This window comes from Cynocephalus volans, chromosome 5 (genome assembly GCF_027409185.1).
Source record: "Cynocephalus volans isolate mCynVol1 chromosome 5, mCynVol1.pri, whole genome shotgun sequence".
NCBI lineage: Eukaryota > Metazoa > Chordata > Mammalia > Dermoptera > Cynocephalidae > Cynocephalus > Cynocephalus volans.
The window spans coordinates 134,208,410-134,231,910 of record NC_084464.1 but is presented as its reverse complement, the minus strand read 5'-3'; the positions used below and the strand labels follow the sequence as shown (position 1 = coordinate 134,231,910).

Below are 23,501 nucleotides of genomic sequence, written 5' to 3'. Positions count from 1 at the left end.
AACAGTAGTAGCTGTTAGACTGGAAATAAAGTTCTTCTTCCAGTATAATGAGGTACCAAAGTAGTTCTAGATGATAGCATTATTTCCTATTTAGAGATGGTGGCATTCTTGTAAAGTATGCATACTGAAATAAATTACTGTCAAAATGGTATCACATGAAATTGCCTATTCCTCTGAAGTTTCGAAATCTTTCCTCATGTAAGTAATTTTCCATGTCTCTCTTTTATGAAAAACTAATGATATTCAAAAAAAATGGGGGGATCCTGTTAATTATCCTGGTAATCAGGAGTCATTTCTATACTGAATAGCCTGTCATCCTAATTTTTAGAGAAATTCCTCTGACATTTCAAGTATTAACTCACATAACTAATTTGTACATAGGTTGCCCCAAATCTATTTTTTACTCCTGAGGACAACAGTATATCAAACTTATTGGACCATGAGCTCCATATTTGAAGTTATGCTTGAGGTTTTTCCAAATCTAACTTCTCTTTAAATTTATGCCTAGTTAACCATGCCTGTTGACTCTGGATGGTTGCCTGAGGATTACAGTCCAGTGAAAGAAACCTGAACTTCAATTACTTACATTTTTAGGAAAAGCTAAACAATTGTTCATCAATTAGTTTTCACTCTGAGGAACTTCGCAAGAATCATTTTGACCAAAAACTGAAATACTAAAAACACTGTACAGCTTTGGCTTTAACAAATGTTAGTAGCAGAACTCACATCTGAAATAATTCTGGTACTAGTTCATTAATTTTGTCTTATAAGGTGACCACAAAGTGATCACTGATATTTATCACTTATAATCCACAGCAGCCTTTTCCCACTTTTGTGATCCTGAACTCCCTGGGGCCTTCTTTTCTGGAAGTTATTCTAACTGCAATAACACTTTATTTAAACAGAGAGCAGCATTCTCTTCTCAGGGGGAATTTGCCTTCTCTGCAGCTGGGTAGGATGCAATGAAGTGTCTATTAGGAAGATTGAAATTTGTATCTTTTAAGGAATTATGTGAGGATGAGCAGCTGCTACTACTACATATGTTGCAGTATCTATGGAAGGGTTTGAGTTTCAAACTAGATTTTTAGGTCAAAAAAAAAGAAAGAAAGAAAAGAAAAAGAACCCTGAGAGATTAAATATACAAGGCCAAAAATAAAAAAAATTTTTAAAAAAACCAAAACATTAAGTTAATGATGGAGTCTCTTTGTCAGCAAAAGCAGAAATAACTTAATTCTAGTTATGGAGCCCAGGACAATCTTTGGTTGCAAGACATTTATTGAAATAAAAAATTGTGTGAAAGTAAAGTTGACTTTCAAAGTCAGATGCAGAAGAATAGTGGCTATGTATGTAACTATACTGAATGATCTTGAAAACTATTGCATTGATTTTATCAGTTTTAGTGTCTATTTATCTCACTTAAGTCAGTAACAAACTTTCGAGTTTCCTTGGGCACTTCATCTGGATTGTTAGAATCCTCTTTAGAGACTCATCTCTATTATCCAACAGAAAAAATAACCTAAAAAGTAATCTGTGTATATAAAAAATTCAAGTCCCCAAAAGGTTAAAATGTATTTTCTATTATCATATATATATACAAAGCTATTCTCTTTACTCGACAGTAATAAGTAGCAGGATTAATTTAAATCAGGTTTCAGAGAGGTGATTATTATTTATTATCTAAAACTGGAAGACTTGCCTAGCAATACTGATCTTTCATATTGTCCATTAAAAAAAAAAGGCTCTTTAAACAGACAGCAATTTCATTATCCAGTCAGAACACTAACTCACTGCAGAGAAAAAAGCAACAAAATCTATTACACAGATTTTCAGCACATACATTTGTGGGATACACGTACTGAACCACTCATGTTTAGTTTCATGTTTCAGACGTAACTAAAACTGGATTTAAGACCTTGTCAATTAAAAAAATTTATTTAAGTCACTCACTAACTTGGCTTTTCCTTCCCACATAACTTCTTTTAATTTCAGCATGGTATGGGGGCAGAAGTACGTGCTCTGGAGCCAGGCAAACCTGCTTCAAATCCCAGTTCTACCATTTAGCTAGCAGGTAACCTTGGACATGATTTCTACGTTGTGGACGCTACAGTTTCTCCTCTGCAAAAATAATGTGATAAACATATTTATTTTAAAATGTTGTTAATTAATTAATGGAAAGTCCAACATAAAATGTCTAGAACAAGGTGGGGGTTCAGTAATAATAATGTCTCTCTCCATTCATAATGTGATTATAGATACTTTTATTTCATCATGAAACCACAAGATAAAAAACAAATTTAAACATGTCATTTAGAAACAGAAAGAGAAATGTCTATTTCAGCATAGTAATGCTTGACTGAAAAGTCCTTCTGCCTAGTGCCCAAACTACGTAAGTTATTTCACATTCTGTTATCTGAATATCTTATAACCCAGGTCACTAGCACATAAATTATGTACCTTCTTACAGTCCATGTTCAGCTACTATAACACTACTTTTTCTCAGGCTCTTTCCTTTATTTGGTGTTGTTTTTGCTTTCTCTTCCTCTTATTTGTCATTTAGACATTGAACTGCCCTTTGAGGTTGGAAATGAAAAAATAAATTTGATAAAAGAGAAAATAAATCCATTCAAACCCATCAGATGTGCTATATAAATAGTGCTAGCATTGTTTTATGCAGAAGGGGAGGAAATAAGCAATGATAATGTTGTCTAAAGTTACGTTTCAGTGTATCTGCAAAATTTAATAATCCATGCTATCCCATGAATAGTATCTGTGCATATTGTCTAGTGATTAACCTAAATAGTATCCTGGTTAGTAATCTGGAAAAGCTAATGCTGATTCCAAAAATGCCAACTGGGTTGTGGTTGAGACACTAATAGAACCAAGAGCAGTATACAGGGGTGTGTGATAGGAGACAGCAAAGATGACCATCTCCTTTTCTGAGACATTTTTGTCCTAATACATGCCAGCACTTACGTATTATTCCTGAACACAATTTAACTTTTTAAATATTTGTATAGACAACGTTTCCTCATAACAAAAACTTTATAGTTCTCTTGAGCTAGTTTTTGATCTTCCCATTTTCTTGAGGTTATCTGCGTATGCAGAAACCATCTCAGAGTTTTAGTGTTAGAAACAACTATTCCTACCTCTTAAAAGTCTTACCTCTAAATCGTTAAAAAACAGATGTGTATCAGCAAGATTGAAAATCATTTCCTCCATTCGAAGTCCAAGGGTTACAGCCATAGGGGGATCCTGAAAAGAAAACGCACTCATAAAAATGTCAGCAACCACAGTTATTATTAAAAAACATTTTAAGTGTATACTGTTGTGGTGGGATGGGGAGGAGGAGACTGTATGGAGTTTTGGTGAGAAGTCAAAAGATTTCCTAATTATCTGTAAAGGGGCCTTTCCAAAGGGCTACTTAAGACATACCAAATGTACAGATACATCTGTGAATTTATAGGAATTTATACACAAATAAAGATGACTCAGGATACATTTTCACATAAAGTGGTACATTCGTGAGAGGAGGAAAAAGAAAGCTCACTAGTCCATATGACCCAGATTACATAAAATCCATGGAAAGTCGTTTGGAGAAAGATATCTGGATGGGGAACTAAGGACTGGAGCAAATTTGTTAAAAAGAGGAAAGGACATCCTTTTAAGAATGGTGACAAAGAATCAGAATTAGAGGATGGAGAAAAGTGGGCCAATTGGATGTTTGTAGGACTTGAGCAAAGAATGTTATCTTGAGGTGGGCCAAAAAGAGCTAGAAGAGGATGGTGCAACAACCACTTAATTATTAATTGCATTCTGATGGGCAGGGTAATAGGGATCTCCATCCAGATATGTGTAGAGTTTGGTCTACCCTGTACTTGACTAGGTTGAAGAGGAAAGGACTGAGGACCACTAAAATAATATTAATTCAATAAATGTAGTCTAAGTAGAAAATGCTTTTAGAAGTTTAGTGAAAGTAAAGGGGTTAGTAAAGAGTCAAAATGACTCAATTTTTGTTTACAGAAACGAAGATATTAAATAGCAGCAAGGAGCTGAGAATCAAGACCAGAGTTCTTACTTTACCAGATTAACTGCAGCTGAAGGCCTGGCATCAAAAAGTGTGAGACCATAAAAAGTAAAGAGAGTTTAGGAATAGGGATAGGGAAGTAATTCATGCACAAACATTGTGTTTAAAATTATCAAAGTTGGAATAATCCCTTAAGGAGAACCACTATAGGTGTGACTCTGGAGATAGGGAAAACAGAAAACCCGAAGGGGACAAATCCTTAGAATTTGAGACCAGATGGGTGTTAGCAGGGAGAAGAATAAGGTTTTGAATAAAGCTGACAAGTCTAGAAGGATACTATTGGTTTTGGCTGAGAAGTTATTTTGGAAGACCTCAGAGGGTGATTTGGGTTGAGTGGCTGGGCCAGGAGCCAGACTGTAGGGATTTGAGAGGAGAGAACTAAAATTGTGTTTTTGACATTCTAATAAATGGCATTTCAAGAAATGTATTTAAATGTAGGGAAATGTAACGCGAACTTTACTTCAATTTATGATAAGAACACAATCCAGGTCAGGTCAAGAGTTATTCATCTACACCCCTGAACTGATTCCAATTGCAAGAAGAAGCCTCTTCTCATTCCATACCTACACTGCAACACCACTTTTATTTCTGTATTTCCCTCCATAGTGCCTTGAGGGGAAACCCTAGAGTGTGAACATATGTAAAGCAGCAGCTCTGTGTTTGGGAGACGTTAAAATCTAGAGAATAGGAACTGCATGCTAAGAAGTAGGTCATGGAGGTATGTGGAGCAAAGCTAAGACTTGATGTGGGAGAAGATGGAGATCAGACAATAATAATATGTTGGATTTTGACATAATTTTCCAATTGTTACATTTCCTCATTAGAGATTTCTGTGGATTTTATAGCTAGAGATTCTTATTTCTCAAAAATGGATCCTGGTTCGTTCACACACTTGCTGGCATCCTGGTAGAATGTCCTCCAGTCAGCTTGGCTTGACTGCCAGATGTATCTGTCTTCCAGTGATAGGACCATTTGGAGCAATGCACCCCAAGATCAGATAAACTCTGCTTTATCCAACAAATATTCATTCAAAAACAAGGACAAAAACGTTGAGTGCCCGTTTTGTATCTCAAGAAGTTTCAGAACTCAGAAGGATCTCTTGCTCTGTTCAAGTATAAAATTCTTTTTTCTTATTTCTTTTTTTTTGTTGTTGTTGTTAATGTTTTTGTTTTGGTTGTTGAAGGAACATCTCTGAAGACAGAATAAAATTTTTAAAAAATATACATTTAGGGTTTTTTTCTGTTTAAAAAATTCCTATCGCTAATTTCTCTCTTTTTTATGGGTGGGAATGGGTATTGGAGAGGCCGAGGACATAGAAAACTTGTAAGTATTCTGCCTAGTCATGGAACCATGAACAAAAAGTCCACAGAAATATGAGGAAAAATCAAATGTAATTATAGCATGAAAACACATAATTCCATTAGTGATGCTCTATGCTTTTGAGGAATGTTCACTGATGCAAGACAATAAAAATGAGCTGTACACTGCTCTGTTATGTTTCTGATGATTACTGCCCTAAAGATACATATTTCAGATGGGGGTTCAGAAATATCCTATGTAAAAGGTTTTGCTTCTGGAGAACAGTTTGATTAAACTCTTATCCTATGATTTGCCCACTTTTCAAGTTTTAAATAAAATAACTGAATTCCTTATGTTCATTCCTCACATTCTTTGCATTTACAGATCAGATTTATGGGGACGGGAGAAAACATACTGTTCCTCTTTGATGCTTTCATTAATTCCATGCTCCTGAAGTATGTAACTCCTATGCTACCCAAACAGTGATAGGAAAATCCATGAAGAATGCATTTTGTGCATCAGATAAGCATGCAAACAAATATAACTAAAAAAAAAAAAAAAATGCAAGAATCCCCAAGCAAGCAAGCCTAGTGCATGGTATGATGAAAACTGGATTTGAGCATTCCATTGGAATGCAACCCCACAGCACTGGGAGGGCTGTTCATTTGTTTTTCAAGCTGTGGCGATTCCACATCACACACTCTACTGGAGCCAGGACTTAGTAAGCATGTTGGAAAAATATCAATTGGTAACTGGGAAAGTTTAGGTTTGAGATTTGCTGGAGTGTGAACGAACTGCATTTCACTAAGGTTTCCAGCGACCAAGGCCTGTTGAAATGGGAGGTGTTTCATCAGCCATGCCAAAGGCTTGGCACCAATGGACCAGGGAGAGTCATGCCACAGCTAAGGAAAACCATGCCTGTAAGAGGTGGTGATCTTGTTTCTAAGAGAATGTCTGGTGAGGGCTTACTATCAAATATCTAATTTTACTTTTTGTTTTTTCCAGCTTACTAAGTCACTGGGACAGCTAAATCTAAGTAAGCAGATTACAGCACTACATTTTTCCAGTTCAGGTATTCACGGATCTAAGAATCTGAGAAAGAGAACTGGGCACTTTCTGGGTGCAGCCTTGGCAATGGACCTGTAATGTCGGCACCCTCTGACCTGTTCAACTATTGCACAGGAACTTCCTACGCCTGCAAAACCACTGTTTGATCAGGCACTGGACAGTGAGACATACCCTGCATTAAACCCAAGTCTTATACAGAGATGGCTACTCATTTTCAATAGATGTTTGCAGAATTAGGGCATCTTATGAATCAAGAGTTGCTGCTTTTTTTAAAAATTTTTACTGTAATGAGTATTGAGTTTAGGGTCTAAAATGAAGTGATAGTGAAAAGCTGTATAGAAGAAAAAAGTAAGTTTTGTGGAAGCTCTGAAACGTACAGGCATACTTCTAAAAGTTCATGGAAAAACAGAATTAAAAGATAATACAAATCTTTCCATGAACTTTTTGAAGTTCCCTCGTATTATACATACATAATATTTCCAAAGTCTTCAAGGTGTCTACAGCAGCGTTTAATATGGGGCGAACTGAACTTCTGCCAATTTATTCTGTGTTCTACTCTATCAAAATACTGAAATGATTCCCAAGACATTTTATTGAATACAAAGAGAGAGAGAAAGAGGAAGATGAGGAAAATAAATAGCTCTTGGCCTTTAAATGTGTGATTCTAAGCCAGATGTTCCCAGTGTATAACCAAGTCAGGATCAAGTACGGCACTTCTCTAAATCAAAATACTAACGCCTATTAGCCGTGTTAGCACAGAGCATAAATTGGAGCCAGACTGTCTGTCTATGGGCCTCTGCCCTGCATTGGGCCATCAGCTGGAATTCCTCCTCTAGAGACACACTGTAAAAATATCTCAGGAGAGGCAGCAATTATATATTTTTAAAGAAACGGAAGGTTTTTTTTAAGACCTCAAGCTCTTGGAACAGTTATTCCTTTGGGGCCTGAAGCACATTTGCAGACTTGAGCACAGAGACAGAAGACAAGCAAGTTCATCACAGAAGAAGGAAGACAAATCAGCTCTGTGAACCAAGGTGGAAACAGCTACTAGGTTTTTTAGAAAGCATAAACTCTTTTAATCAGTGATAAGAGGTAAAATGAAACTCAGTACCGAATCAGAAGGGAAACTTTACAATTGAGCTTTTTGTCTATGGTAAATAGGTAGAGGCTTAACTGTCCTAAGGAAGAATTGGAGAATGGATTCAGGAACATTCATGTATTCACGTATTTATTGAGTATCTATTATGTGTTAGACACATTCAAATTCTGGGCAGACAGCAGAGAACCAAAAGAAGCAAAGACTCTGCCCTTATAGAGTTTACATTATTGCTGGATGAGATATCTGCTAAACAGACCAAAAAAAAAAAAAAAAACCGAAATAATAAGTAAACACTAGCCTTTCTGGTGGTGGTAAGGCTGTGGTGGAGAAACCCAGGACAGGCAAATACACAGGTGATGGGGGTGAGTGGTGAGGGCTAATTTAAAGACAATGAAGGGAAGGGCCCTCTCAAGAGGCAATAGTTGAGGAGCAGAGACCTGAGAAGGGTGCAGGAGCTAGCTAGCCCCACATGTGGTGGTGGGAGACATCACAGAGCCCGGAGGTGAGATTGAGTCTGCCTATAAGGAACAGCGTGAGGCAGGGGACCCAGGTCAGGGAAGTGAGTACTTTAAGAAAAAGCTTGTGTTCAACTTAGTCAAATGCAGATGACAGGCCCCCCAGCAAGATAAACCAAGAAGGACCCCTGGATTTGACATGAAAGTTGTTCCTCAAATGTGGAGAGAGTCGTTTTATAATAAGCTGGGGATGAGCAGAGACAGAGAGCAGCAGCTGGAGGGGGAAATGGACTCCAGGAATATTACAGCACGTGAGAGGTGATGAGAAGAATCCAGGAGAGTGGACAACTGGCTGCTCAGGAGCGAACGAGGCCATTCTGAGTGTAGATTCCTGGGGTAAGCTGGAGCGCCTGGAACCATGGCACAAGTGAGGTGCAAAGAAGAGGAGGAGAGTACAGGCTCTGGATGCAGGGGGCCCAGATGGTGCAAAGATCAGGGATTCTTTTCAGTTTCCTTTTTTCCCTCTGTAAAGGAGAAGGAGGTTTGTATAGAATTGGGAGGGGCCTGAAGACCTTATGGGAGAGCAGGTGTGAAACTGTCATCTGGAAGAGTTCATTAACCCGGGGGGCTGGCACCCCTTGAGATGTGTGGCCACATGCAGCTGGTGGGGTACAGGTAGAGTTGGTGGGGTTGCTGAAAGGTGAATCTGATGGAAAACAATGGTGTACAGATAGAAAGGCTTATGCAAAAGAGGGTTATGGTTATACACCAGGACTCCAAGGTGGGAGGATGATGTCTAACACAGAGGTTCTCAAACTTGATCATGCATCACAAACACCTGTGGAGCTTCTAAAATCCTGCTGCCCAGGCAACACCCCATACCAATTAAATCAGATTCTCTGAGGTGGGACCCATGTATCAGTCATTTCAAAGCTCTCCAATGACTCTGATGCCATGGTTGAGAACGAGCAGATGACCTTGCTATTCAAGGTGTGGTTTGCAGACAAGTAGCGCTGATACCACCTGGGAGCCTGTTAGGCAGAATCGCAGACCCTACTCCAGACCTATTGGATCAGAATATATAGTTTAACAAGATTGCCAGGTAATTCATATGCATGTTTATATTTAAGAAGCACGGTCCGGGCCGAGCCCATGGCACACTCGGGAGAGTGCAGCGCTGGGAGCACAGCGACGCTCCCACCGTGGGTTTGGATCCTATATAGGAATGGCCGGTGCACTCACTGGCTGAGTGCCGGTCACAAAAAAAAAGACAAAAAAAAAAAAAAAAAAACAAAAAGAAGCACGGTCCAAGAGATCTCATAAAGAAGGTCTGCACAGTTAAGGAAGACCAGAGTTGGTGTGGCCTTCTGGTTTCCCAGGAGTTAAGCCTTTGGGGTGTAAGACTTGAGTCACTGTGATCTCTAAGTAGAACAGTGGATCAGTATAATTTGTTGGGAAATAGACTTCTCTAGAGTTGCTTGAAGGTATGAGCAACAGTGCATTTCCCACCTTCGTCTCCATAAAAATCATCTGTGGACTTCAACTTCAGGGATCAAATGACCCATCTGTCTCTTTCTTACTTTTGTAGCCAGATACCTGCTGGGGAGCTGGTAAAGGTGAAAAACTAGCTAATTTCTGTTCTGGATTAGAAGGATTTGTTTACAATCCAAGTATTCAGTATAAGGAACATATGAAGGTACTTCAAAAAGTTTGTGGAAAAGCAGAATTAAAAGATAATATAAATCTTTCCATGAAGTTTTTGAAGTACCCTCTTATTTACAATTGAACATTACATAATATTAAGTAGTCAGACACCATGAAGGGGGTCCTCACACAATCTACCCACCACTAGCAGCTTCCATGGCTTCAATCAGAACAGAATCCAATAGATAAAACTTACCCAAATCTATTAATCTAATAATGGAATGAATATACTTCAAGGGGAATAACAGCAGTAGTACTTAGCGAAATATAATTATATTGATTCTCTTTAGTTTACATGCACATTAGTCAGTATTTATCCTCATGACTATCCTATTATTTAAAATCCAGCCAGTGCTATTTCAGAAGTCTTTTTCTACATGAGTACATTAGACTGCTTAATATAAGAGGAATCAATTGATTTATCCTGATGAACATATTCTTTCCCTTGCATTGCTCTTATACAAGATGTTGTTAGACAACGAGCAAATAGTTTTGGGAGCTTGGATTTCAATTTCACATGACAATGCAACTGTTCACTTTTCCTTCAGTCTTTTCCCTGACTTGGACTATTTCCTTTGTATCCTCACTGTGGAATAACTTCCGAGAATCATAGCTTCATAGCACATGATACATTAATGCTCCAAAATAAATCAAATCCCTAAAGTATAATTTATTTAGGTCCCTTCACCACTCCACTTCAAGAAAAGGAATTACTGTAACTTATCAGGTACAATAGTATATACAATTAATCAAGGAATAGAAATAATCTTTATAAACTCTAACAGATGATGGACGATTCCTGTTCTACATCCTATCAAATTTACAAACTCCTATTTTGCAGTTTTGCAGTGCCGAAACTGTTTGTGCCAACTGGTGTTCAGCTGCAAAAGCCATCATCAGCCTCATAGGGAGCAGAGCTCAAATACCGATGTCCCTCATTTGCCATCATGGTAAGTGTCCAGGAATAGTTCTGCTTGGGAAGAGAGAGTGTTGACAACTGAACAGAGTCAAAAAGTGATAACATATTCAGAAGATCCCTGGAAAATTCACATTATTTATTTATAAATGGAAGTAGAATTTTCCAAAAGCTTTTTTTTAATTAAAACAAAAGTTAGTTACACACGTCAATTTATGAACACAATGACATTCCTAAATTATTGCATTCCATGAATTTTATTTTCATCATTTGGGGGGGGTGGGAATGAGGCTGAAAGAGTATAGCAATTAAAAATATGCTATAGAGATGTGGGTTCCTGCTGTACTTATGAGCTATACAACAGCACCAATCACAAAGCATAGTGGTGAAAGCTAACGAGAGAATGCATTTAACAGGACACTCAGCAAAGTGCCAAGCTCACAGCAAGAGATCAAAAATGGCAGTTATTACCTGCTATTTATGGTGGGGGGAGAGAAAGAGAGACAGGTCAATAGGTAGGTAGGTATGGTTATTTCAGGACATGATTTTGTGTCTCTGGCACTTATATCCCCAGCTCCCAGCTCACTATACTTGAGGCTACTGCAGCATCCCATCATGCATCGTAAGAGCAAACACTGAACTTTTGCATGTCTGAAATCATCTGCCTTTAGTCATTTCTCATTTGGGGGAAAGAATGTCTTAAGTTTACTTAAGTTTCTCTGGTCTGGGAGGTAGTTAGTTTTCATTGCTGATTACCACCTTCATATATTTACACTGCCTCATTTAATCCACCCACTAACCTTAGGAATGAAATGGATTATAACCATTTTCAGTTGAGGAAACAGGCTCAGAGGTCAAATGACTTGCCCTTTGGCTCTTCCAGGCTCAGGACATCCTTCTAACTCAGTGCTCCCTTGGCTGATGACTGCCTCACAGACTGTATTCTGAGCAAGCCCCAGGACTCAGGAAGCCCTTTGGGAGTGACTGAAAATGACAGGGGAAGGGACTGGTTACATGAGGGAAATGGGGTCTGTCCTGTCACCCACCTCTACATTTCACCTAGAACAGCTCGGTCCTTACGTGTTTTATATAAAGAGGCTCTGTGTGATATATCACATGCATAAGGGATTCTCTGGCTAAAAGAACATGCTCTAAAGATGCACATTGTGGAAATGAGATGGATCTAAGAAATGAAAAGGACTGAGGATGCATAACAATTTCAAGCTTTGGCAACCTTTAACAGTGTAAAGATCTTGGGCCGACCCCGTGGCGCACTCGGGAGAGTGCGGCGCTGGGAGCGCGGCAGTACTCCCGCCTCGGTTTCGGATCCTATATAGGGATGGCCGGTTCACTCGCTGGCTGAGCGCAGTGCGGCCGGTCACAAAAAGACAAAAATAATAATAATAATAATAAATAAAGCTACCTTTAAAAAAAAAAAAAAAAAAAAACAGTGTAAAGATCTTTTCCTCACCTCCCAGAAGTAATGGCTCTGTCACTTTTGTTACTAGCAAAGTCCTGAACTGTCAACTAATCACCAGAATGACCTCATTTCAGTCAGTCCTCAATGTTATTACTGAAGACATTGGGAACTGACAGATTAAACGTGCTTACAGAGGCTTCTTTAAAACATCTCAGGACCTTTAATATTATAACATGCACTGACTGACCATTAAATGCAAGCATTCCCCAAATTTACTGGTTCATGGCCTTTCCTCAAACACTACTAAGTAATAGTCCCAAAATTAGTTTTCCCAAGGAGAAAAGTTTGAGAAATACTCCATTTCTAGTGATTCTCAAAATGTGGTCCAGAACCATCAGCTTTATCCGGGAATTGTTCAAATGCAAAACCTCTGGCCCCACCCCAGACCTACTGGATCAGAAACTCTGGGGCTGGGACCCAGTGATCTGTGTTTAACAAGCCCTGCAGGTTATGGTGACTCACACCAAAGTCTGAGAAGCACTGTTCCAGTCTAAGTCACTTCTTTCTTACTACACAGCAACTGCTAAATGGTCAGCTAGTGTCTACCTTTCTTCTAAACTCCATTCTGTACATGGCAGATAATTACAAACCCATCATGTCCCAACTCTGCCTAAAACCTTCCAACAGTTTCCCACTGCAACTGGAAAAACTCCCAAATACCTTACCATAGATGACAAGACTCTACCTGATCCAGACCCTGTCTTCCTCACTATCGTTACCTCATATTGTTCTATTATTTTCTCCCTTATTTACAACTTCCAGCCACACCAGACTTCATATTCCTGGATCACTGGAAGACCATTTCTGCTGGAGGGCCCTGCTGCGCCCCCTGCTGGAATGCTCTTCCCCACTCTTTCCTCCCGCCTATTCTGCCTAGCTAGCTCCTCAGTACCAGTGCCACCTCCATAGTCACACGCCCCAGTCCTCTCTACCTGACCTAATTTTATTGTCTTCACAGCAGTTATCACTACCTGAACGCATGTTGTTTGCAAGCTCCTGAGAGCAGGCAGCATGTCTGTCTGTGTTAATAACTATTTGTTAGGCGAATACACAGTCTGTCTGCGGAGCTCTCATTCCCCATATTCACTTACAGATTGTGGTAAAGCCAAAGCTACCCAATGTCCTTGCTGTCCTCTTTACCATGACCCCTTAAATGCATGTGGTCTGCAGCTTCACAAGATGGGCCGTTTTTTACATTTCTTATTTAGCTTCTTCTCAATATGTCAAGATATTAATGTCTTACTGGCTAAAAGGCAATGTTAATTTCCCTACTGACATTAAGAAAAATTTCAGTGTTAAGATAACCTTTAGAAAAATATAAGTAATAACTCAATAAATAAAGTAATCTAAGTTGTTTTTCATGGAATTTAACATGGGTATTTTTCTAATTAGAAAAAACAGCCTAAATTTTTTTTTTACTTGAATTTTCTTAAATTGCCCTAAGTAAAAGCATTGTTCAACATGGTCAGTTCTAACAGACCCCCTTCCAGCAGCAGAGAGTAATACAAAGAATATGGACTTGTTATGAGACCGATCTGATTATCAGTATATATCCCAGCATTTATCATTTTGTGATCTTTGTCAGGTTACTTAAACCTGCATAATCCCAGTTTTCTCAGCCATGAAACTTGTATCACAATAAATTACAGCCCAGCCCAGTAATTGTGAGAATCAAATGAGATAATGTTTGTGAAAGTGATTAAAAACAGCTATAATTTTTTTGAGTGTTAATTCACACCAAGTGTCCTGCTGAACTCTTTAAACGTGCCATCCCTTTAATCCTTATTTGCTTTGGATGGTGTTTTTTACAGATATGGAAACTGGGGGATTGTGCAGTTTGCTAGAGTCAGAAAGCTATAAGTGTCAAAAAACTGGATTCTCAAATTTAAGCTAATCTGACTCAAAAGCTCTTGGCCTTCACCACCAACCCTGTTGCTTCTAAAGTGTCAAAAATAGGCTGTACCACATGATAGGTATTATATAATTGTAAGCTTATCTCCCTCATATCCTTCTAACAGTACCCCTGGCTCTTTTCATATCCTGCACTGCCACTAGGTACTGATTATTGTCTGCCATGCTCTATTTCACTGAACATTTCTTAAGTTTTACCTTTTGATAGAAAAATATCCCAAGTATCTGCAAGAGGATAATCAAAATTATTGCAGCTTAAGAGACAACTCACATACCATCTACACTGTATTTACTTCTTTTAGAAAATGTTACTTGTATATTGCATTCCTGGTAGATTGTCTATGTCATGTGACGTGCTGTAGTAGAGACAACATGGATGGGCTTTGAGGTCAAATAGTTCAGGTTCCCAGGACTAATCTCTGCCTCTGGCTGGCTGCACGACAGTGCACACATTTTGTTATTTTTTTGAGCGTGTTTCCTCATCTACAGATCAGGGAGAACCACCTACCCCTTCATGTTGTGTGGTGCTTACTGCCTGGCACATCATGAACATGAGATAAAGGTTAAGTCCCTTCTTCCTCTCCCTTTAGCCTACCCTTTCTGCATTCTCTACTGTTTTACACTTCAAGGAGCATGGAGCATGTCTCTATTTTGTATTGGAATAAAGCCTTGTAGACAATGTTTTGAAATAATGAAACCTATATGTGAAAATGAGTGCTGTAAGTCCAGGTGGTCATCTTGGAGGTGACAGCTTTATTTCAGGATGCACCACTGCTGAGAGAAGTTTGAGAACTCTGTTTTGGAATTGCTCTTAGAGCCAGTTTATGAGTCAAGTGAGAAAAGCAGCTTCATTACTCTATAATATTTTTGACAAAGAGGAAACAAATATATATTGTGACATTTGTACTGTGCTCCTTATCCATTGCCTTGGGTCCAAATGATCTTATTTTTTCTAAAGATCAAAATTACCACAAAACGATGAAGATTTGGTTTCAGGAAATATGTTAAAAATCTAAAGATAATTCCAAAAGATGAGTTCCACCACTGATTTGTTGCAATAGGAGCAACACGGATATTTAGGTACAGCTCCCAATGATGACTACTTTGAAGGGACCTTTATTTGGGTTCATGTGTTCAAGTTAGATTGTTTATTTTAAACAATTATCTAATATGAAACTTAGCTGCACAAAAAATATTGCAATTAGTTCAAAAGGATTTACTGTGTACTCCTGATAAGCCAATACTATTTCAGAAGAAATCCTTCAGATTGTTGTCTGGAAACTTTTTAGATTGCATAGTCTATCAGTAATAGAATTTTGGATGGGTACCCAAATTTATATATAGTAATTTACTTGTAAATTATATACATATATTTTAACTATAATTATATGCAGGTATGTTATAGACTGAATGTTTGTTTCCCCCCAAAACTCATATGTTGAAATCCTAACCCCCAATATAATGATATTTGGAAGTGGGGCCTTTGGGAGGCTATTAGGTCACCTCCCTGTAATGGGGAGTGCCCATTTATAATGGAAATTGTGCCTTTATAAAAAGACACAAGAGCTTGTTTTCTTTCTCTCCGCCCCCCAGCATGTGAGGACACAGAAAGATGATGGTCGTCTGCAAACCAGGAAGCAGGCCCTCACTAGAACCAAATTTGCTGATACCTTGATCTTGACCTTCCCAGCTTCCAGAACCATGAGAAATAAATGTTTATTGTTTAAGCTACCCAGTCACTTGTTACCTTTCATACCTGTTTAGCAACATTCATAACCTCTATTAAAAAACAGATGACAATACAGATCCAACCAAAATGCAATTTAGGGAGACATACCTGAATGCAATTCATCATTACTTGAACAGAAGACAAAGCTTAACATAGTTGCTAAAAACTACATGTTGAGCTGACATGAGACACTACCAAATAATGTGATGCTATAAAGACACAGCAAGGCACTTCTGTACAAGTGACATGTAAAGGAATCAAAGTTGCACACAGCTTTGAATACAGTAATGAAGGCAGGCCAACATATTCTGGTTAGATTATGAGTCCTACAAATCAAAGACTTACACGGTAATGGCCTAACCAACTGTGTTTCCAGCTGAAAAGCCTGTTGAAGTTGCATCAGTCTTTGGAGAAGCACTCACATGGGTGTGTAACAACACTGTTATAAGAAGCTGACTATGAAAACAACAGCAAGAGAGAAAGGCAGGGGAGTAGAGAGACCGTCCATCTGTTGCTGACTTCATGTATGTGGAGTCATCCCTGCTCACTGTTTGTATGTTTACTCAAGTTACAGAAAAATACTTTCATTCATAAATCCAAAGGATCTGTCAGATGAAAGATTACTTGCTTATTTCAAATGGCATTGTATAGCAACAGTTGTGCAACAAATTAGTTCAAACAATCTCTTAAAGTTTTTCCTTGATTAGAGGATAATATATAATTTTACAGTGTTTAAAAGTCCATTTCAATTTCCAAAGATCTTTTCTAAAATAATTATGTGAGAGTAAGAAGCTTGGTCTTGATGTAGAAACTTGAACTCATTACGAAGATAGGAAAAAAAAAATCCAGTTTCTAATTAGCTTTGTAAAATTTGCCAGTTCACATTAAACAACAACAATCCATTGGAAATAGACAATTAAGATTTGGTGGACTGCCATAAAAACACTTAAAAGTATTTTTAAATGGCCCTTTGATTTTTGAACAAAATAAAATTCTACCAAGATTGCTTGGAGTAAAATTTCTGGATTCCTTACCTTGCCATACTTCTGTGCGTAAGACCCTGTGAGCAGTGAGTGAAAAACAATGATAGTTTCATCCAAATCCCAGACAAACACACGCTAAAGACAAAAAAGAAATATCAAAGAATTATAAAGTTTAAGAAAACAGAAATTTCTTTACAAGTAGAAAACACCTTCTTTCATTGTTGGATATAATCTTAATACCATTTTACAGAAAATTACTCCACTCCACTGCTTTTTTGTTTGTTTTTTTCAACTTTGCCAAATCTAACTCCTGTAAAACCTGAAGAGCAAGAGTGATACAAATAATAATAAGCCAAAAAGTACTAATAAACCTAAAAGATGTCCTAATTTGAATGATAGATGTGTGCTTGAAACTGTATTTTAAATTATTATACTTCATGGATTCATGAACTTTTGTAATTTGTGCAAAGAATTAAGTTTTTTAAAAATATTAAAAAGAATCTATGAGTAACCCCTAAACAGAAATCACAAAGTGTGGACCCTTGGGTCAGAGCAGGTCAGCAGATGTGTTGTTTGGCCTGCATGGAGTTTTGAAAGATTTCAAATTATTGATCAACATTTCAAAATTAGGAGATTTCACACAAACTTCAGGGTTCCAGTTCCAGCAGAATAAGTGGAAAGTGTGGCCATTCTGGTTGACAGTCCTACATGGCAGTGATGGGTAGATCCCTTCAGAATGAACGAGTGCTCCCAGCTCCCCACAGTTCTCCTGGTCCCCTATATCACCTGCCAGTTCTTGAAGGCATTTGAATTTGAGACAAATGTCCAGAAAAAGGAAATTATCTCTTACAAAGAAGCACAATGTCTATTACTTGATTTTACTAAATCTGGACATTTAATGTTTTTCTTAATTGAAGTATGCCATTGTGTAAGAAGTAACATATTATGGTTAAGAAGAGTTCCTCCTGTTTGAAAATAAAAATCAACCTGCTTACTATGACTATATCTCAAAAGAGCCCATAAGGTGGAAAAAATGACATATTGAAATTTTCACAGATATAAAAATTTTAACACATATATCAAATGATTAAAATTTTTCCTATTTTAAGAAGATGACTTTTCCTTTCCATACAGATTGCTTTTATCCTTTTGAATGTAGTGACCCATATAGATGTCTTTCATTACTTTCATTACCAACACAGTGTTTCTCACAAAATTATCCCACAAACAATGGCTTTATTTTTAAAATTTCTGTTTGTACCAATTCGGATCAAAGGATGCAATGATCACAGCCCTAGAATTTGTAACGCACTATCACTTTTAAGTTGTTATTGCTTTTAATTTTATTAAAATGAATGAAAAAAAACTTCAGAGTGTAAAATGCGTGTGACAAAGTAGGTCCACTCAATTCTTGATATATATAGACACTTTTCAGTTTAATACTCAATGGAACTGTAAGGTATAGAAAATATCATTCAATAAAATAAAATGTCAAATTACACTTTTTAAGAATAAGCAAGCATACCTCCAGGTCACTATCTGGAGGTGGGGAGGGATTGTTTTTCCGGCCTCTTCCTCGGGACTTTGACCCGGAACTCCTACATGTTCTCTCATCAAGATCTTTGATAGGTGTGGAGGGGCTCTGCACGGTATCAAACTCTCCTATAAATAACATAACGTGTCAAAAATAACATTTCACTTTTTGATCAGGTATAAGTCTTCATTATTAATTACCATAACAAATTCCTATACAATGGAAACCTCCTTATGACAAAAAAAAAAAAATGCATAATCCCAAGTACACAAAACACTAATGCAGTAAAAAATTTTGTGGGTCACACAAGTCCCTCCCAGTTTTAATCTATGTGATCTATTAAACTTGCACATCTTTTAAACTCCATATGCCTACAATTGCCTGTCTATACCTTTACCTACATATTAATCTACATTTAGGTCTATCCTCACCTCCTTTTTTGTCATAGTTTGGAGCATGAGATGTATTCTTCCGGATCAGTCCCATCCCTCCACCTGCAAACTTGACTTCTCAGCCCCTCTTTTTAGGAAATCAGGTTCCGTTAATCAAATCCTCTCTCATCTTCCCTCCAACCTCTTCCTTTTCAGGGGCCACCAATAAGTATAAAAGCCTTTCCCCTTGACCTTACATTTCCATCTAGATACTATTTGATTGCTATATTCTCTTTTAAATAAAACTTCTTAAAAGAATAGTGCACATCAGTGCTATCTAACAGAAATATGAGGGTACTTCAAAAAGTCTGTGGACAAATAGAATTGAGATAACATAAATCTCTCCAGGAACTTTTTGAAATGCTTTGTGTAATGTAAGCCACAAATATGACCACATATACAATTTAAAATGTTTTAGGGCCGAGCCCGTGACGCACTCGGGAGAGTGCGGCGCTGGGGAGCGCGGCGACGCTCCCGCCGCGGGTTCGGATCCTATATAGGACTGGCCGGTGCACTCACTGGCTGAGTGCCGGTCACGAAAAAACGACAAAAAAAAAAATAAATAAATAAATAAGATTTTTTAGCAGCTGCATTAAAAAAAAGTAAAAAGTGTGGAATTCATCTTATTCATATATTAATTGAGTTCTCAATAACCACCTGATTGACAGATTCAATAGACTCTTGGCAAAAGTATTCTTATTACAGTTTTGGTGAACTTAAGCTAGATTATTATACATCAGGTGTCAGGAAATGGAGACAAATGTGCTGTCCAGTACTATAGCCACTGGCTACATGTGTCTATTGAGCACTTGTAATATGGCCAGTGCAGATTGAGGTCTACTGTGAGTGTAAAACATGCACAAGACTTCAAAGACTTAGTATGAAAAAGAAAATGTAAAACATATCATTGATAAGTTTTATATTGATAACATGCTAAAATGATAACATTTTGGATATATTGGGACAATTTTTCTTAGGAGGTAGAGAGTAGTGAGCAGTAGAAAACCTGTAGGAAGGGTTGGTAAGGTAAACCGAGGCAAAAGTGAGGTACAGTATAACAAGTCAAAGGGTCAGATAGACTGTATGATTCAAGCATTTTACTCAGTCTCTCAGAATCTCAGTTTTTTTGCACAATAAAGGGTAGATAATAGTAGCTACCTTTTGGGATTATTGAGAGATAAATCTAATTTATATTTAATTTGATTTGAATCATATGTATACAGTGAAAATTTCTAGGAGAGTCAGATGACAAACTACATTAAATTTAAATTACACAATTTTTAAACATAAAGATGTTATGACTATCACACTTCGTCATTAAATTACAATTAAATAATTCTTAGGGTAGCCAAGCAGTTACTAAATAAACAAATCCGAACAAACTAAGAGACACTTAGAAAATATATTTTTTGAGAAGTACTAATTTTTTCATAGCTAACCTCTAGTCATGTCTACTGGTTATAATGTTTTCTTTGGGAAACACTGTGCATTGCAGGACAAAATCAAAAAAATACGTCTGTGCTCCAAATATTATTTGCTCCTAAAATTGCTAGCAAATTCATTGCATGGGTCTCTTGTGTCGCCTGGGTGAGAGTAGACAGAATAATAAAGTTTATTAGTTATGGGTTTGAATATAGCCCTATCTTATAGTAAATTATATTTCAGCCTATTTGTACAGGCATTAAATGAAGCTTTAAGTATTTGAACATACACCAACTTTTAAATAAAATCACACACAAAAAATTCCTATTTTTAATTATTTTTTTAAACAGAATTTTCCTAAGGTTACCACATCCCGCAAATCAAATGTTCTTTTGCAGATAAAATGGTGATTCAAATTAACCCTTACTTATTAAGCAAGCTTTTAAAACATTTTTGTATGACATTCCACAAAACCTGTCTTTATATTCATCACAGATCAATCTTCAGGTGTTAACTTTCATAAGGCAACTTCGTTCTGGCAACAGTACAGAGCAGAAAGGACAAAAACTTGCAAAATCTCAGTCATTGTGATCAGTTATGGGCAGCTGACTGTAGACTGGATTTATAAAGAAGGAGTTTAGCAGGAACAACTCTGCTATTCAGAGGTACTGGCATCCAGCAGCTGTCACAGCAAGGGGTGAAAAGAGCAGGAGGGCGAAGGGAAAAGACTGGTCATAGGAAGTCTCTGGGTTTCAATAAACGTAAGACTTTATGCCCACCGATTCTTGCAAAGTTACTGAGTTAAGGGCTCTAAGAATTTGGGCAAAATATGGGAGGAAGCATTTTAATGGTGGTAAAGCATAGCCTTTAAGAAAACAATGAAGAGCTCCACATTTTTAAAACCCTTAGTATATGTATGTCATGCACTGTTCTATTTTTAAATAATTGCATTGAAATACGTTTGGCTTCGTTCACTGTGAGATCACCCATATCATAGCCCAGAGCAGTTGTTTGTTCTTTTCTTAATGTGGCTAGAACTTCATCATATATGTATATTATACTTTATCCATTCTGTTCACAGACATTTGGATTATTCATAGTTTAATGCTGCTATATACATTCTTGTATGAGTAAAGCTGCTATATACATTCTTGTATGTGTCTTTGGGGACATAAGCTCTCATTTCTCTTGGGTATCTATACCTAGCAGTGGGATTGCTGGGTCAGAGGGAAGGCTTATGTTCTTCTTTAGTAGGCAATGACCTTTTTACAACGTGGTTGTATTGATTTACTCTCTGACCAGCAATAAGAGTTCCAGCTGCTCCACAGCCTTGCCAATACTTGGTATTGTTAGTCTTTTTTATTCTAGCCATTGCGGGTGTGTGGTGGTATCACACTGTGGTTTTCACTAGCATTTTCTTGATGAGTTATGACTGAGAACACTTTTTCATGTTTCTTGCCCATTTGATATCTTCTTTTTATAAAGTAACTGTTAAATCTTTTGCCCATTTAAAAAATTAGGTTGTTTGTCTTTTTCTAAATTATTTATTGAAACTCTATATTGTGAAATACTATATAAGGGTACTTCAAAAAGTCTGTGGAAAAATGGAATTAAAAGATAATACGAATTCTTCCATGAATTTATTGAGGATGCTTCAGATCTCTGACAAACCTCACTTAAACCAAGTGAACTAGGTGCCTCATTATTGTCTTTTAGTATAGTAGTCCCCTTTATCTGTGGTTTCACTTTCTGTGGTTTCAATTACCCATGGTCAACTGCAGACTGAAAATATTAAATGGAAAATTCCAGAAATACACAATTCATAAGTTTTCAATTGTGCACCATTCTGGGTAGTGTGATGAAGTCTCACGCCGTCTTGCCCCATCTCGCCCAGGATGTGAATCATCCTTTTGTCCAGTGCATCCATGTCATAGGTGCTCTGCAAGTCACCTAGTAGCTCTCTCAGTTATCAGATCAACCGCTGCAGTATCACAGTGCTTGTGTTCAAGTAACCCTTATGTTACTTAATAATGTCTCCAAAGCGCAAAAGTAGTGGTGCTGGTGTATTGTTGTAATTGTTCTACTTTATTTCTAGTAATTGTTAATCCCTACTGTGCCTAATTTATAAATTAAACTTTATCATAAGTATGTATGTACAGGAAAAAAACAGGGTATGTAGTGTTCAGTACTATCATGGATGGGAGGGGACTACTGGAATAGGGAAACTGAAGACATCTTGGACCTAATTAACATATCAAAATTAAATAGCTTGTTTGCAGCATTGCTGGTACAATTCCAGAACTTTTGCTTTAACCACCAGGCTACAGTTTCTCCCCTAAACAGCAAAAGACTCTCCAGGTTACGTAAACGTCAACCCTAGATGTGCTTCTACTAATCAAAAGAATCATATAACAACTTAAGGAATGAGAGAAAATATTTGCAAATCATACATCTGATAAAAAAAGGTTAATATACAAAACATACAAGAGTACTTCAAAAAGTTCATGGAAAGATTCATATTATCTTTTAATTTTATTTTTACACAAATTGTATGAAGTATCCTCATATATGCAGCTTACATAACTCAATAGTAAGAGAACAAATAACCCGATTAAAAAATGGGTAAAGAATCTGAATACATATTTTTCAAAAGAAAACATATAAATGGCTAACAGGTATATGAAAAAATGCTCAACATCACTAATCATTATAGAAATGCAAATTAAAACCACAATGAGATATAACCTCACAACTGTTAGAATGGCTATTCTCAAAAAACAAAAGATAAATGTTAGGGAAGATATAGAGAAAAGGAAACCCTTGCAAATAGTAAATTAGTACATCCATTATGGAAAACAGTAGGGAGATTCCTCAAAAAATTAAAAATGGGATGACCATATGATCCAGCATTCCCACTACTGGGAATATATCTAAAGAGAATAAAATCAGTATGTTGAAAAGATACCTGTACTTCCATGTTCACTGAAACACTATTCACAACAGCCAAGAATATGGAACCAACCTAAGTGTTCATCAGTGGATGAATGGATAAAGAAATGTGGTATACATACACAATAGAATACTATTCAGCCTTAAAAAAGAAAGAAATTCTATCATTTGTAACAACGTGGATAAATCTGGAGGACATTATGGTAAGTGAAATAAGCCAGGCAGAGAAAGACAAATACCACATGATCTCACTTATACATGGGTGTAAAAAGTTTAACTCATAAAAGTAGAGAGTAGAACGGTGGTTAACAGGAGCTGTGGGGGAAGGGAGGAGAGCTGGGAGATACTAGTCAAAGGGTACACAATTTGCATTAGACAGCAGGAATAAATTGCAGAGATCTATTGTACAATATAGTGACTAGAGATAACAATGTATC

General features: G+C 37.2%; 1 protein-coding gene across 6 annotated transcripts in view; it reads right to left on the bottom strand.

The window, feature by feature from the left end:
• The window catches only part of EYA4 (EYA transcriptional coactivator and phosphatase 4), a 260,369-nt gene that overhangs the window by 19,316 nt on the left and 217,552 nt on the right, over positions 1-23,501 (bottom strand). For all 6 annotated transcript variants that reach the window (XM_063096128.1, XM_063096132.1, XM_063096129.1 and 3 more), the window contains 3 exons: positions 18,254-18,390; positions 16,780-16,863; positions 3,163-3,252 (listed from right to left, as the gene is read on the bottom strand). In XM_063096128.1, coding sequence (XP_062952198.1) covers positions 3,163-3,252; positions 16,780-16,863; positions 18,254-18,390 — 311 coding nt within the window. The remainder of the gene's footprint in view (positions 1-3,162; positions 3,253-16,779; positions 16,864-18,253; positions 18,391-23,501) is intronic.